The sequence below is a fragment of the Oxyura jamaicensis genome, chromosome 20 (genome assembly GCF_011077185.1).
Source record: "Oxyura jamaicensis isolate SHBP4307 breed ruddy duck chromosome 20, BPBGC_Ojam_1.0, whole genome shotgun sequence".
Classification (NCBI taxonomy): domain Eukaryota; kingdom Metazoa; phylum Chordata; class Aves; order Anseriformes; family Anatidae; genus Oxyura; species Oxyura jamaicensis.
In genome coordinates this window covers 13,837,887-13,854,473 of record NC_048912.1, presented here as the reverse complement: position 1 = coordinate 13,854,473, position 16,587 = coordinate 13,837,887, and the positions used below count along the sequence as shown (strand labels likewise).

Sequence of the window (16,587 nt, the reverse complement as noted above, 5' to 3'; positions counted from 1 at the left end):
TTTAAAAATCCGAGCTCCATTTTGGTGAGCAGCCTTTGTACTTCAGCTGAGTTTTGACCTGGGTTGTTATCATCTGTGTAGTGCAAATACTGAATAATGTTTTGGCATGGGTTCTTCCATTGCAGATTCTTGCACAACAACAAAATTTCCAGGATTCATCCAGGGACATTCTCTCAACTGGAATCCCTCAAACGACTGTAAGTAAAAAACATTGCCTGCAAAGAGCAATTGTTTATCTTCGATCAGACGGCCAGGATCTGAGGAAAAATGTGCCTGGTTGGCAAAGCCTTTAGTTGTTGCACTTCTAAGGCCACTGTGAAGTTTATAAAACAGTTTTGGTTGGACACAAGAGCTGATTTAACCAGTTAGGAGTTACTTCACGCTGGTGTCTAATTAAAGTCTAACTAGAAGCTTACAGATCAATAATGCCGCAGGAATGAATGTTCCTGGAAAGTCATCCCAACCCTCTGCTGTCCTACGTGCTTTAAACTATAAAAAATTCTGCAAAAATGTGGGAAGTCCAGGCCACGGATAGGACCTCAATCATGTCTTAGATCAGTATCTAACAGAGAAGGAAAAATCGTAGCTGTAAAAGAAAAGAAAAAGGCTGTTTTACTCAGAAGGGTGCCACAGTGCATGATTCTCACCCCGTGAAGGAATGCCCTGCTGTGTTATTCTCATGTAACCTGTCTCTTATTCTTACTTTTTGCTTGCTTAAATCTCCTAGTACTTGGCTTTGTTTGTGTTTTATGATCTTTGGAAGTGATGCGTTTCCAAGGGGGGGCGGGGAGGAAGGAAGCAAAAACTGAAGAATTTGGTGGTTCTGCCGTGATTTTATACCCCAAGGAAATAATGTGCTTCTCACCACAGCCCTCTGTGATTTCTGCAAGCAGGTAAAGTGCTTCGTATTTCTTTAACAGAGAACAACTTTTGTCCGTGTGTGTCAGCAAAAAAGGCGTGGTGTCTATAAAGGGCTGTATCATGGCCTTGTGCGAAATCTCACCTTCTCAAATGTTTGTCCATTAAGACATCAGGCCTTTCTGCCGTGTCTGTTTTAGATGGCTAAGACCCATATACTGTAAAACTGTCAGTGGGGAAGGAGGCATAAGCTAATCTCCCCATAACCTCCTTTATCCGTGCGCACGGCACTGTATGGCGTCATGAGGTCAGTGGAGGGAAAGGCACCAGGAGGTCACCATTGCTCCCATTCGACATGGTTCGGGCATGTGTTGCGGTAATAAAAGTCCTCACAGTTGTGCAGAAATGCTGCAACCTCGAGCAAATGGTCACGGGAAAAGGTCGGTCCCAAGCACGCTAAAATCAAGGGGTTCTTCCAGCTGATTTCAGTGCTCTGGGTAATGCTGAGGGAATTCCCGTGTGCTCATTTGAAAGCATCACACCTTGCACTCCATATCATGTTGTTTTTTTTTTTTTTTTGCTTTGTGCTCCTGCAAATAAGCTGTGGAATTAGATTTTAGCTACCCTAGGGCGGCTGTTACAGCACAGCGTTACGGTTGCAGGCCAGAAGGAATATCTGCGTGTCGTGCAGTGATACTTGAACCAAGAGCACAGACAGCTCTAGCAGAGGCAGTGCTACCTGACAGGGTTAATAAAGGTTGAAATCTCCATCCTCTGAGAAATTTCAGTATTTCATTTTAGCTCGTTAAATAGAATAATTGCCACTTAAAACGGGAATGACTGATAGACAACAGTGTTTCAACAGAATCATTCTGACTTGGTTAAGAATTTAAAAGCTGTGGGAATTAAATATCTCTGATTTTCATTTGGGATGTAATCAAATGCAAGGAAGAACAGCTGAGTGGTCCTTCAGTCCAGGGCTATTCCACTCTCACGTGCCAGAGAGAGGCAGCGGGCAGGGACCAAAATGTCTTCCCCTTGCTCTTGCAGGCGGCTGGATTCCAACTCCTTGCTCTGCGACTGCGACTTGCTGTGGCTGGCCGAGCTGCTGAAGAAATACGCGGAGCAGGGCAGCATTCAGACAGCCGCCACCTGCGAGGCTCCTCGGGAGCTGCACGGCCGCTCCATCGTCACCTTGACGGCTCAGGAGTTCAACTGCGGTGAGCTCTGCAGCCACGGGGCTGGGCTCTGGGCTAGGAAATGCTTTCCCCGTCTCTTTCCCTTCCTCTCTTCCATCCTGGGATCCTGCTTTCTCTCTCCTGTCACTGCCAAACCAGCAATGTCTCGCTGGGGTCAGGCTAGTTATCAGCATAACGTGGGGAAAGTCAACAGTGGCGTGTATGTTGAGAGCTGCTGTGTTTTGTCTGGCAGTTGTTGTCTTGGTTTTTAGAAAGCGTAGGGCCAGCACAGGATCTGCTGGAGTCAGAGGCTAAACCAGAAACCGGGAAAACTTGTCCCGCGTTAGGCTGAATGGAGTGGGAACGCTGCAAGAGTCTCAGTGGCTCCAAACAGCTGAAAACCCAATTAAACACATGGTGGATGAATAGCCGGATGCTTTGCCGGCGGCAGTGCGTTGCATTTGTTAATCTGTTATTCTTTAAATTTAGATAATTTCTCCATGAACTAATCCATTTTGAAATGAAAGGCTTTGTTCTGAAAAACGACAAAATTAAACATTTCATGTAGAGAGAACGACAGAACGCTGACTTTGGTGTGCAAGCACCAGCAGAGCTTTAGCCGTGGTTCCCCGATGCTTCCCTGCAGCAGGTTTGGTTTGAGGTGTTGCCCCTCGCCAGACACCAGCAGGCCCCAGTTCGTGCCAGTCCAGCTGTTTGCGTGGCCCTGCTGGGAGCCAGATGTGTGACATCAGCAGGAGCTTGAAAAAATCGAATTCTCCTGAATTCCACTTTTCTCCTACAATTTTATTTATTTTTTTCCACTTTGACCATGTTGCAGCTTCATGGCACAGCTGTGCAAGGGGTTGAATTGGCACAAACGGGGTCCGTAACCTCGAGGGGGTGGAAGGAACAAAAAAGGGTCCAAAGGCAGCAGCTGGAACACGGGCTGGGACCTGTTGCAACGGGTGTGCTGCACCACGAGCTGTCCCTGCCGTGCACCCGGTGCCGTGGTACAGCCACGGATGGAAATTTGTCCTGGTTCAGGCAGGGGCGCACAGCAGGATGTCTGTCAAATTAGCCAGGGCACCTGGTGGGAAGATTTTCCTGGCATTAGGCTTTTACGCTGGTGTTGTGCCAGCTGGGGAAGACAAACGATGCATAATTCAGCATAAAGCCCTAACAATGCAGACAGCTGATATTTGAGTCCGTGTGGAGCCTGCTGGCATGGAGTTAACCCACCGCTTCGGAGCAGATGTGAGCCAGCAGTGCGGATTTGCACCGGGTCAGCATTTTGCATCGTGGCTCATGATGGTTTTGGTCTTGCCCTGGAATCCTGGAGGTTGAATCCTGGAGGTTGGTTACCAACCCGTGGGCTTGCAGGCTAAGGAATAAGGGCACCAGCCTTTCACTGGAAAAGTTAGCAGGTTCTCACTTAATTTTTTTTTGAATAATCCATCTGGTTTGCTGGTGAGCCTAGATTTTGTTAGATGAGAAAGTATTCTGCTGAAACACGATGAAGCGCGTCCGACCACGGGCACGAATTCCTTCCTATTTTAGCACGTCCTTTCAGCCCGTTTGGCTCGCTGAGTGCTCGAGTGCATCTCAAAATGAAGCACGTAGTGAAAGGCTCAGCTGAATAGGGCTGGGCTGATGAATTAGGGACATAATGAATGAAACCCTGTCAAAAGAGAAGCGGTGTGATATGCAGAGAGCTGGCACCGTTCGGATGGAGCAGGCGGTTGCTGAGAGCAGCGGGGTGCCAAGGGCAGAAAAACAACCCACGTGAGTGTGCTGCTGACTTACAGGGTTATTTGGGGGAGCCAGGGACCAACTTTGGGGGCAGCTGTAGTGATCCAGTGTGCAGGCAGGTCTGGTTTACTCCCAGTGCTGCCTTGGGCTGTGCATGGAGCTGATCTTCCCTAGCAGCTGTTGATAATCAGAATTGGCACTGTGGTCCTCCAGGGCTTGGATGAATGATGCTCTTCCTTTCCTGGCATCTGCAGGGTGGTGTTTTCCCCCATCCGTTTGGACTGGAGGTGCTTTTGTGCTACTCTCAACTGGGTTGTGTTAAAATGGTCTTTTGCAGAGAGGCCTCGCATAACCTCAGAGCCCCACGACGTCGACGTCCTCCTGGGAAACACGGTTTACTTCACGTGCAGGGCAGAAGGCAACCCGAAGCCTGCCATCATTTGGCTCCACAACAAGTAAGTCGCACGCCATGAGCCCCGGGGTAGCAAAGGTTTCTACCAAGCGCTGAGTTCCTCAGCCTGCAATTACAAAAGCTGTTTCATGCAACGTTAAAAACTAGACATGAATATTCCATGGGTTGTATTTACCTTCCTTTTAACAGCGTTCTCTGATGACTGTGTAATCCAAGTTATCATCTGTGTTTAAAACGTTTCATGTGGATTCAGTGGATTCCAAGAGTTTATAACTTTCCCATAAACACACTCTGCAGACCGAAATTTAAAAAAATAACAAGGAGAAAGGTATTTTGTGTTGCTCGAAACCACGATGCTTGCTTTTTCTCACTGAAGGCCCCGTGTGCTGGGAGAACGCTTTTCCATCAGAGGGAAAATTACCGTGCTCCTCCTAAAGACAGACTTTGCAAAGCAGCCTGCAGATTAATGCTACATGCAGCAACGCTGAAAAAATATATGGCTTTGCTAGATGCCAAAGCATTTCTGGGAAATGCTACACAATAAAATATTCTGTGCTCAAGCAGTTACCCACTGAGGAAGTGAAGTTACTTAGCTGCTTTACGAGCTTCTTGTCTGTGGGAGTCTGAATAGGGCCCGGTTATTAATAAAAATGATCAATGCATGCTTCTTCAGCTAACTCCCCACCAGGCAAAGTTTCAGCACGGAGCAAAAGTTTATGGCTGAGTGAAGTCCCCTGGAAGGAAGGTCTTGTTAGGGAAATGCTGGCAGGCTCCCAAAGATAGCATTGTAAGAGGGGTAATGATAATAAATGTTCCTCAAACGAGATATGACTGCAGCGAGGAGACATCGGGGGAATTAAATAAATGCCCGCCGAGCGTATTAGTTAGCGTAGTGGATTCGGCTTTTGTCCTGGGGGGGGGGAGAGAGGTCCCCTCTCCCTTCTCAATCACCCGCAGCCGTCCAAGATTCCTTCACGCTGGGACAAATGGGATGCCGCGGTGGGACCTTCTGCCGCGGGCTGGGCTCCAGGAGTCACAGGTCACTGCAGAAAGAGGGAAGACGCTTCATAGCTTGTAGGTCTCGCACTGGAATCCGAGCCATGGTAGGGTCCCGTTGAGACTTACTTGGAGGTTTTTGCCCCCCTCCTGAGGCCCTTGAGCCCACTCGAATAGAAATGGCTGCACACAATAACAATATGCATTCATTAGTATATTTGCATTTGGTAAATAATGAGAACAAGCTTTGCAGGCCTCGATGGCTGACAATAGCGGCGATGCTGTTGCTCAGGAACAGAATGCTCTCCTGATGGGCTGTAAACGTCACACGTAATCCGTGGTGAGGGAGAAAGTAGCTCGCCCGGGGAGTGAATCAGAGCTGGAGCTGAAGTTCAGTGCTCTAAATCATAACTCTTGCTATAAACTTCATGAGGCCTCAGAGCAGTGCCAAGGAACAGCAATTTACCGCAGTGCGTGCAAAGCCCCCCTGCCCTGCTGGCAGCTCATGGGAGGACCCCTTGGGCTTTTCCCCCTTCCAATTTTCCCTGTTTATGGCTGTTTTTCAGTAACGAGATCGACATGAAAGATGACAACCGCCTGAACCTGTTGCAGGACGGTACCTTGATGATCCAGAACACCAAGGAGTCGGACAAAGGCGTCTACCAGTGCATGGCCAAGAACATCGCCGGAGAGGTCAAGACACAAGAAGTCGTTCTGCGCTATTTCGGCACCCCGTGTAATTGAGCCTTGCTTATTCCTTCCTGGCCCATCTCAGAAGCACGGGGAGGGCTGGAAGGGGAGCTGAGCAGAGTCAAACCCTCCCTTATAAGTGCCAGGCTGGTCTTGGTGGGCTGGGGAGGAGAGTAATGGCAAGGCACGGGCTGAGCTGTGGGGTGGCTCCTTCATGGGAGGCAGAAACTGGGGGGGATTGGGACTGAGGGTGATTTGGGGGTAGGGAGGGAGTTGGGAGGCTGGGAAGAATTCTGCAGCACGGAGGTATCGAGAGTGGAGGGGACACAGGAGTGGGGAAGCAGCAGAGAACAGGGCACTAGCTGGGCTGCATGAAGGGTTCAAGCAATTTCCGTCTGTGACTGAGCAGGCAGCAGGGCTCCTGGTTTCTGAAGCACTCGTTTCCTTCCAGCCAAGCCCACTTTTGTGATCCAGCCGCAGAACACTGAAGTGCTGGTTGGGGAAAGCGTCACCTTGGAGTGCGGGGTCTCTGGGCACCCCCACCCTCGCGTCAGCTGGACCCTTGGCACAGGCTCTCCTTTACCGCAGGATCCCCGTTTCGCCATCACCAGCTCTGGAGGACTCTTCATTCAGAACGTCACCTTCTCCGACCAGGGGCAGTACAACTGCAACGCCAGCAACACCGAGGGGTCCATCCAGGCGACAGCAAGAATCATCGTGCAAGGTGAGGAACCCCAAGCTGATGCTGCTTTGGGGATAAAATGCTCGGTCCGGGTGTGTGCATTTAATCCCCATGCATTGTGACTTGTTAAGTTTACATTCCCGTGAGCTGAAAATTAACCTGAGCTTGCTGCCTGAGTTCCTGCCTGCTACTCAGTCGTTGCTTTCCCCTCCAGATTCTCCCAGGTTTCTCCTGGTCCCCACCGATCAGACGGTAACCGAGGGACAGAGCGTGGATTTCCTCTGCTCAGCCGAGGGCCACCCTCCACCCGTGATTGCCTGGACAAGGGCAGGTACTGCCTCACCTACCTTGGGTTTTCTCTCTTCCATGCTACCATCCATAGGATGCGGGTGAGAAGAGCTAAGCTATAAGGTCACCCATGGAAACCCATGGAAAGCCTTGAGCTCCTCCTCCTGGGACTTCCTACCACCTTTGAACAGGTGAGGTCTGGAAACTCCAGTCTGGTGAATATTGCCACGTGCTGGCTCTGTCAGTCACTGATCTGCTCCTCCTGAGGAGCAGGAAGGTTCACTGCTGGCACACCTCTGAGGTTTCTTTTAGCTCAGGAAAAACCTTTTTGGGCCAACAGGTGGTGGGGAACTTTTAAAATCTCAAATGATTGTTAGCTCTGGCTGCGCTGAACTGATCCCATCTAACACGCTCTGGGACAGAAGCCAATAACGCTTGGCCCAGAGGCCCTCCAACTTTTCCTTCTGCTTCACAAGCCATAATTAATGGTTTAGTGCTGCAGAGGATTCATGGCTATTGTACTGCAGCTTCCACAGCAATAGCCCTGACGCAGAGTTAAGGACCAGCTGAAATTCCCCTCCGCCGTGTTCTCCGTCTCCTTTAACCTGATTTCCTTCACTGCCGTGATCTCTCTTAGAGATGTAAAAGGTCACGGTGACAAGAAGTAAACTTAAGGTGATTTTTGTAACCATGTTTGCTAGGTCACTCAGCAAGGCAAAAATTCGCCGAGCTTTGAAGTGCTTTTACAGAAGACATGCTAAGACCAGGACAATAGGAGAAGTACTGGAGCACAGCTCCCACACAGCTCTTCTTTGGAAGAAAGCAGAATATGAAGAAAAAAAAAAAAAAAAGGAAAAGTAACTAAATAGAGAAGTCTGGGGGGAGGGTTAATAAAACGTTTTCATTTTGAACTTTCCACCTTAAATAGAGAAGATATTAATGACGTAGTTTCCAAACTGGAGAAAATCAAAGTACTGAAATGAAGACAATGTTAAATATTTCCGTGTATTTGATTAAACAGATAGCTCGGATAATTGAACACGGATTTGCTATCCATCAGGTGTCAGTCAATCTGCAGTTTTCACTAAGAAAAGGCTTGAGGAAAGAAAGCACCATCTCCTTTCTGTTGCCTAGACGAGACAACTCAGTCATCTTCCTGGGTGTGGGAAGAGCAGCACCTGCCCACTCCTCCCTCAGCACGCTGCAGCTGGTATTTCAGGGTGCTTGATGCTACGTCAGGAAGGAAATGAAATTTTTATCTGTCACGCAGATACCCGCAGTGATGGGGAGAGAAACCTCCCAGCCCATTAACAAATTGCTCTGCTTGTTCCGTCAGGTGGGCCGCTGCCAAATGACCGGAGGCACAGCATCCTCTCCACGGGGACCCTGCGGGTGATGAGGGTCGCGCTGCACGACGAAGGCCAGTACGAGTGCCATGCCATCAGTGCCATCGGGGTGAGGACCCTCCCCGTGCAGCTCTCGGTGACCCCCAGAGGTAAGCTGCCGGGAGCTGGAGGTTGTGAGACATAAGGGCTGGCAAACCTTAACTCGTTAAGTTAATGTTATGGTAAATAACAGTTCCTGACAAGGCAGGGATTTGCCCTGATGCTTGTGGGATGGGAGTTTGCTTTTGCCAGGGAGCAGACGTCTAGCCATGAGAGCTCAATCTGTTGGTGGGAAACTTTAAAGAGGTTTCCCTAGTGCCAAGATTTGCAAATTGGAAGAAGCTGCTTCGCTTTTCCTTACTTGAAAGTTTGTCTAGTTGTCTAGAAAGAGTATAATCGTGGGAATGAGATCATCTGGGGTGGCCAGTGAATGGGAGATGGGATTGTAGCGGTTGCATAAAAACTAAGGCAGGATTCTGGGATCAGAGGTGACCTCTAACGCCTGTCAGATGAGCTTTGTTATCTGACCAGTTTGGGTGAAAAATGTCCACAGTTAATGTGTTTGGAATTAAATTTGCAACTAAATGTCCACATTGAATGTGTTTGGAAGATTTTATTAAGAATATGACTTTTGGTAAAGGAAAGGAAACAAGACTTTTGTTGGAGAATTTACAAAAATGGTATGAATTAAATTCTTAGTAGTTTTTTTTTTTTTAATTTTGCTTTCCTACAGAATAAATTGTGACATTCCTTTTTTTTTTTTTTTAATTAAGTATTCTACAAAACAAAACAACAAAACCAAACTGATTACTTCTCAGCAAGATTTAACTGGCTCCAGATACATTTATCTTAAACCTTAGCTACCAGGCCATAGGTTCAACCTAAATTTAGATATTCTAAAATGAAGCCTTTGTAAAAACAAAAGTCACACAGGAATGCCTTTCTGTTTTCATTTTCTTTTTTATTCCCATATAAATAATCTTTCTAAACAAGCAAATGCCCTTGCTCTCTCACAAGCATGACAGAATTTTGGTAATGGCAGGCTGCATGGAAGGAAACTAGAAGCATGAAATTAGTAATGCTTCAAAGAAAGGATTCACAGAATATTTTAAAACCACCAAGATCAATATAATTCCTTAATCTGGTCTAACACTTCCCAGACAACCTCATCCAATAATCCCTGAATCAATCCACGATCGGGGTTTCAGCTAGAGCGTCTTTCCTAGAAAGTCCTTGAATAAAAGATTTTAAATGACAGAGCCTAATACATTCCAATGTAATTGCACCAAACAAAGACACACGGGAGAAGAAAGTAATGGATGTAAATGATGGAGGACTTGGTGTAGGGACAGGGAATGTGCATCTTCTGACGCTCTTTGAAGAGCCCTTGTAACAGCAAAAGGAGCTCAGCAGCTCTGTGCTCTCAACAGTGAAATGTTTTGCACACAGACTTGTTTTTCTTTGTGTTTACTGTGCTTGTAACTTTTTTTTCCCCGTGTCCCACAGTGATCCCCGTGTTCCTTCATCCCCCTCAAGACGTGGTGGCAGAGACCGGCCAGGACGTCGCCATCACCTGCGCTGCCCAAGGGGACCCGCGGCCCACCATAACCTGGGTCAAAGTAAGAGGTGACGCCACTCAGCGTGGCTCAGGAAGGCTCAGCAGCTCTCTCGTTAAACTCTCCCAGCTGAACTAATTAAATCAGTTTCTGCAATGCATAGGGAAGAAGCTGCATTCACTGTAAGGACCAACGCTTCCACTGATTTGTGCTGTTAAAAGGTTTGAAGTGGTTTCTCAGGCTCGAAGCCTCGCAGTGCACATGCCTGCTTTCTCTTGCTCTTCCTTCCAAACAAGTAACTTGAAGCCAGTGACCTTCCAGGATGTTAGAAACACTTGATTGCCTATTCCTGGAAATAACTGAAAACTGATTTTTGCCTAAGTAGCTTGTCCTTATTTCCAGGATTCCCACTGGTGGAACTGGGTGATGCTGGCTGGCTCCAGCTTTGGTGGGGCAGAGCCATGATCCCTCACAATTGTGCTGCAGCCTGGCTGCTCTTCTGAAGAATTCATTAGATGGAGCTCTTCAGACTTTTTGCCTGCTGTGCCATATCACACCTGTGACCTTCACTGGGACCTGCCCCTGGCTGTGAGCACAGTCAGGCATGGAATAAATTACAGGGGAAAATGCTTGAGCCTCATTTACCTTGCAGAGGTCTGGTGGGAGATGACCTGCAGCTTGCCTTGGGCTCCGGCCAGCAGTGGAGCAGAAGGAAAGAGTCTGGGAGGGCAGCACAGTGAGTTTTAGATTGGGCCAAGGCAGCAGAAAGATATTAAGAAATAAGAGAATAATGAGGTAAAGCTCAAGCCACTTTTGCCAGCAGGCAGGTTGAGAGGTGGAGCTGAGCCTGCTGCCTTCTGCAGCGCTTTGATGGGTGATGCTGCCCAGAGCCAGCAAAAAATGGCATCTGCAGTCCAAAGCCAACAAAAACCCATCAGTTTCAGGCTGCCCCCAAACTGCAGACGTTTAGCCTTAGTTACGTGCTGCAGAACTTCTGTGCCAGGCTGTCTGTGCGAAGCGCGGGGGAACTGTGCTGTGTGTGTGCCCTGCAGCGAGCACCTGGGGGCAGACCGGGGTGAGGGAGCTGAGCAAGGAGGTCTTTGCTGTGGCTCCAGGCAGGAGCAGCTGCCCTTGGATGGCTTTCTGGTTCCTCTGGAAGAGCAATGCTAACATCTGGTGGCCGCGTTCGTTCATCGCATCCATCTAGGGTTGCTGAAGGTTGGGCTGATGGAAGCTTGCCCCCCACTGACACCTTTTTCTGTCTTTTGACGGTGCAACAGGAAGGGATTCAGATCACCGAGAGCGGCAAGTTCCACATCAGCCACGACGGGACCCTTTCCATCCAAGACCTCGGCGTGGCTGACCAGGGCAGATACGAGTGCATAGCGAGAAACCCCTTCGGCTTCACCTCCAGCGCCATGCAGCTCACCATCACCGGTAGCGTATCTCCTCCTGGTGGTCCTTCGGAGCCTCCTCTCGTGCAAGCAGGGGCTATGGCTGCGATTTGAAGGGAAAACACTTATTTCCTTAGCTTCTTTGCACACAGGTCACCCACAGGCGTGCTCAAAGCCGTGCACCTCCTCGCTGCTGCCTCAGCTGAGCTGCAGTTGCTCAACGCGGAGCACGAGGTGTTGTCCTAACCCACCGGCTTTGCCTCGTGCTGCAGTGAGCTGTCAGCGTGCCTGTAGTTCCTGCCTCTGCAGAGGGGGAGAAACTTATTAAAATGTGCCAGCACGCTCACAGGTCAGCGTCTGGCCGTAACCTCGCACACCAGGGGATGGGGAGTGAGAACAACACCGTCACTGCAAATACGGGGCTTGAAACATTCCCCGCGTCCCTTGGGGACGGGAAATAAGTCTCGGGTTTTCAAGCAACTGCTCTGTGCATTAGGGAAGCTGTAATGAATAAAGAAGAGCAGCACTCCTCCGCTAGTCAAAGCAGAGGTCAAGTGTGGCCATTGTGCTTCTTAGAGGGTGAGGAAGAACTGATAAGGAAAAAAAAAATAAAAGGCCAGCAAGAAGGTTAAGAATTTAAGTGGAGACCTTTTCTCAAGCACACAGGAGTGACCATCATGAATACTGAGAGGCTTATTAGGCGAATTTAATAACATTTTCTATACAGGGTCGGTATGCAAGGAACCGAGATAATGTGAAATTTCGTTGTTGCTTGAAATTATTCGGAAGATAATTTCTGTGATTTATTCTTGATTCCTACCTCATTTTCCAGCTGCCCATTGCATACACCAGTAGTCAAATGAGACCTGGTTTGCTTTGCTGTGAAAAAGGCCCTGGCTCAAATAAAAACCGCATTCTGTAGTCACCTTTCAAGAATTTTTGTTTACTTCTGTAGGTATTCAAACGACAGCTTTCATTTTTGTTTTAAAACGAAGTGGTTGACATGCTAATACTAAATTTGAACTTAAATTAAATTAGAAGTGTTCCACAAATGGAAAATGAATGTAGAAGCGATGCTTTCAAATGAATTTCATGAATTTTAGGAGTTTCCTTTGTGGGAAGTAAATGCATTTTGGGGGGGGTTAACCCACTGCGATTTGTACATTTTCTTTTTCCCGTTTAACCACCAACCAAAACTGGCATTTATTTGCAAAGCACAGGTTCTGAATGTGTGTTCCACAGCCGCCACCTGGAAAAAAACACTTTTTTCAGTCAATTAATTTAGTCTTCGGAATATCTGTTTAAAAAATAAATAAATAAATCATGGTTTCATGGTATTTAAATTGCAAATGCAAATGGAGTTTGACCTGCAGTGGAGTTACTATGGTGCCTGTACTCATATGCAGATTTCTTTGAGCTTGGACAACAAATTAACATCAAAATAAATTTAGATTTTTTTATTTTCTCTTTGTGCTTTGGAAAGCCACAGATGTCGGTCGGAGCGGCGACACGTTTGTAGCCACCTCCATACGGGAAGCTATCAGCAGCGTGGACTATGCCATCAATTCAACACGTACTGAGCTGTTCAGCAAGTAAGTGCATGAAGGGCCAAGAAGTGAGGCGTGAAGCAGGAATGAGATAAGAGGCACCTGAAATCTCATTTTATTGTTGACAATCCGCAAATGAAAGCTACGGTACTGTTTCAGGTATTGGAGGTTGAAGCCGTACCGTGTAGGTGCAAGGACGTGCTAGAAGGCATCTGGGGTCCTGGAAAAATCTGATACACTAATACCAATTCTTATGTCACATATATCTGCTATATGCATTTTGCCAGCTGGAGTTGGCTCCAGAGACAGTGCATAGAAAAAAAAACAACAAGAAGAGCATCGCCATATTATAAATGCCTTTGTGTAGGGAGAAGAAAAATGCTACTGTAATCCTTCTTAGAATTTCCTTAATGAAAAAAGACTTCGGAGAGAATGACAATTCCTTCTTCTTCCATCCCAACATATTTTTTGTTGAAACAGTAAACAGTTCGTATTAAGCCCAAAACCTCGGAGTTTCAGCTATTAGAAAATAAATTACTATATAGCAGAAAAACAAAACAAAACAGAGATACTGAGGAAATTAAATACGTGCATTTTCCTGGGGGGGAAATATCTTTTCTGTAATTAGCTGTAATATTCAGGCAAGCCACGTTCATATGCACTGGTTTTGGGGGTCAAGCACCGGGCCAGGCTTAGAGCCTGATTCCTGCAGTCTCACTGCTCTGAACACAGTGTACTTATTTTAATGTTCCTGCGTCTCTTCTAATTCCTTGAAACAGACGCCCCAAGACACCCAATGACTTGCTGGCTCTCTTCCGTTACCCCCGGGACCCCTACACCATTGAAACAGCCAGGGCAGGTGAGATCTTTGAAAGGACCTTGCAGCTGATTCAGGAACACGTGCAACAAGGCTTAATTGTGGACGTGAATGTCACAGGTAGGAGAGATTTCATTTCCCTTCTTAACCCTGTGATTAATTCAAATTAATTAAATTAAAAGAACAATGTGTAGGCATCTAGAAAGTTTAGAAAGTGTAATGTTCTACCAAGAGTCTAGATTAATTGTGATTATGTCAAGAAATGTGCTGTTTGGGTCCCAATTCCTTCTAACATCTAATGGTTTTCATGACAGCGGGGTGCTTGCTGTGGTTGCTGTACCAACCTGGTACTCGTGAATGTGGTTCAGTTCAGTTTGCTAAAGATCTCCCAGTTGGCTATGAAGACCCTAATCTTTACAAATATTTACCCGTCTGCCTTTCTCAGCCCTAGAAAAGGGGGTCAGGCATCTGAGTGACTTGGTGGATCTGAGTTTCGGTTCCTCAGCAGCACGGGCAGAGGTGATTCCTGCCCTCTAAGTGACAACAAGAAAAATACCGAAAACTGGAGCATTTGGGTGCTCTAACGGAGGATGAGGATTTCTCTTCTGCCTTTCCTCTCTGTGGTCTCTCTTCTAGTCCTTTGACCTTTGAGCTGCAAACTTGGGCCTGTTCCAGCCTCTCCGGTTCCTTTTATCAAAGGAGGATAGCAAGCAAGGACGCAATGCACCACATTGCTGCCCAAAGATCCCCCGTGAGCTCCAAGCATCCAGCGGGGCTCCAAAGTTCGCTAACTGGCTCTTCCTTCGTACCCAGATGTTCCCATCCGCTGCATGTTTCTACCCATACGTGTTAGTCAGCAGGCACGTATGTTTGGGCCCGTAAATACTTTTACCTGCCTGGATCCGCTCCAGGCTGCGAGGAGCTGCAGGGCTGGTCCGGGCTCGTCGGACCGCCAGCCCTTCCTCCTCGCTCCCCGCCAGCATCCGCACAGCGCAGCATTATTCAGCGCTTTTCGCTCTGTGCAGTCACCCACGGCTTCCCTGCTGCTCGTCACGTAGAATTGGGCTCAGCAGGGATGCTCGAGGTTGTGGCAATAACCCAGAGAGATGGGAAATAAACCCGGAGCCAACTGCAGAGGATCGCCCCAGCAGTTTGGCCTGCCAGGCACAGCGCTTCGGGTTTCCATCTCTGCGTGGTTTATACGAACCTATTGTCCCTTCTTCTCCGTGGGTCTGATATAATCCTGCATTTCTAGACTTTCTGTAAATTACATAGTGACACCACACTGAGATACGCTCTCCCCGTGCCCATCCTGAGGATCCCAGCAGCAGGTTTCAGGCAGCACCCTTACGTGGGACAGCAGGAACCGGCTGTGGTCTGACGTGGTGCTCTTTGCTTTCCTTCCCAGGTTATCGTTACAATGACTTGGTGTCTCCTCACTACCTGAACATGATCGCGAACCTGTCGGGCTGCTCCGCTCACCGCCGTACCCCAAACTGCTCCGATATCTGCTTCCACAAGAAGTACCGGACCCACGATGGCTCTTGCAACAACCTCCAGCACCCGATGTGGGGCGCGTCCCTCACGGCCTTCCAGCGGCTCCTCAAACCTGCCTACCAGAACGGATTTAACCTCCCCCGGGGTTTTTCCTTATCGGAAGACGCCAGGGACCTGCCCCTTCCTTTACCCCGCCTCGTCTCCACCGCCATGGTCGGGACCGAGACTGTCACCCCCGACGAGCAGTTCACGCACATGTTGATGCAGTGGGGCCAGTTCCTGGACCACGACATGGACCAGACGGTGGCAGCCATCAGCATGTCCCGCTTCTCGGACGGGGCGCCCTGCAGCCAGGTGTGCAGCAACGACCCGCCGTGCTTCTCCGTCCTCATCCCCGCCAACGATCCCCGCGTGAGGAACGGGCGCTGCATGTTCTTCGTCCGCTCCAGCCCCGTGTGCGGCAGCGGGATGACCTCGCTGCTGATGAACTCCGTCTACGCCAGGGAGCAGATCAACCACTTGACCTCCTACATCGACGCCTCCAACGTGTACGGCAGCACTGAGCAGGAATCGAGGGAGCTGCGGGATCTGAGCAGCCAGAAAGGGCTGCTGAAGCAAGGGCAGGTCGTGCCGGGCTCGGGGAAGCCTCTCCTTCCCTTTGCCGTGGGGCCACCCACCGAGTGCATGCGGGATGAGAACGAGAGCCCCGTGCCGTGTTTCCTGGCGGGAGATCACCGCGCCAACGAGCAGCTGGGCCTCACGGCCATGCACACCCTGTGGTTCAGGGAGCACAACCGCATCGCCACGGAGCTCTCAACCCTCAATCCCCACTGGGATGGAGATCTCCTCTATCACGAGGCGCGGAAGATCGTGGGTGCCCAGATGCAGCACATCACCTATGCCCACTGGCTGCCTAAGATCCTCGGGGAAGCTGGGATGAAGATGCTGGGTGAGTACAAAGGCTACGACCCCAACGTCAACGCAGGGATTCTCAACGCCTTTGCCACCGCTGCCTTCCGCTTCGGGCACACTTTGATCAACCCCATCCTGTACCGGCTGAATGAAACCTTCCAGCCCATCCGCCAAGGCCACGTCCCCCTGCACAAGGCCTTCTTCTCCCCTTTCAGGATCACGCAGGAGGGTGGGATCGACCCCCTCCTCCGCGGGCTCTTTGGGGTTCCTGGCAAGATGCGGGTCCCCTCCGAACTCCTCAACATGGAGCTGACAGAGAAACTCTTCTCCATGGCACACTCCGTCTCACTGGACTTGGCCGCTATCAACATCCAGAGAGGACGAGACCACGGCATCCCACCCTACAACGACTTCAGGGTCTTCTGCAACCTCTCGTCTGCACAGGAATTTGAGGACCTCAGAAATGAGATAAAGAACTTGGAGATCAGGGAAAAACTCAGGAGGTACTGCAGCCTGGACTCGGAAGCATCAGAATCGCTGCAGATCAATCAGTGAAAAGTGTCTGCTCTTGCCAGAGCAGCCCTTAAATAACCTCCCAGATATCACTGCCCTCAGATACTAGGCTA

The 16,587-nt window shown here is 49.0% G+C and overlaps 1 protein-coding gene across 4 annotated transcripts in view; it reads left to right on the top strand.

The window, feature by feature from the left end:
* LOC118176664 (peroxidasin homolog) overlaps nt 1-16,587 on the top strand; it is a 44,723-nt gene that overhangs the window by 23,163 nt on the left and 4,973 nt on the right. The window contains exons 6-17 of one of the 4 annotated variants that reach the window (XM_035343773.1): nt 126-197; nt 1,909-2,078; nt 4,123-4,240; nt 5,760-5,929; nt 6,335-6,607; nt 6,780-6,896; nt 8,190-8,348; nt 9,745-9,857; nt 11,075-11,231; nt 12,678-12,780; nt 13,515-13,672; nt 14,961-16,464. In XM_035343773.1, coding sequence (XP_035199664.1) covers nt 126-197; nt 1,909-2,078; nt 4,123-4,240; nt 5,760-5,929; nt 6,335-6,607; nt 6,780-6,896; nt 8,190-8,348; nt 9,745-9,857; nt 11,075-11,231; nt 12,678-12,780; nt 13,515-13,672; nt 14,961-16,464 — 3,114 coding nt within the window. Of the gene's footprint in view, nt 1-125; nt 198-1,908; nt 2,079-3,233; nt 3,319-4,122; nt 4,241-5,541; nt 5,664-5,759; nt 5,930-6,334; nt 6,608-6,779; nt 6,897-8,189; nt 8,349-9,744; nt 9,858-11,074; nt 11,232-12,671; nt 12,781-13,514; nt 13,673-14,960; nt 16,465-16,587 lie in introns of those variants that run through there. The other 3 variants (XM_035343772.1, XM_035343774.1, XM_035343775.1) reach the window with 3 other exon arrangements.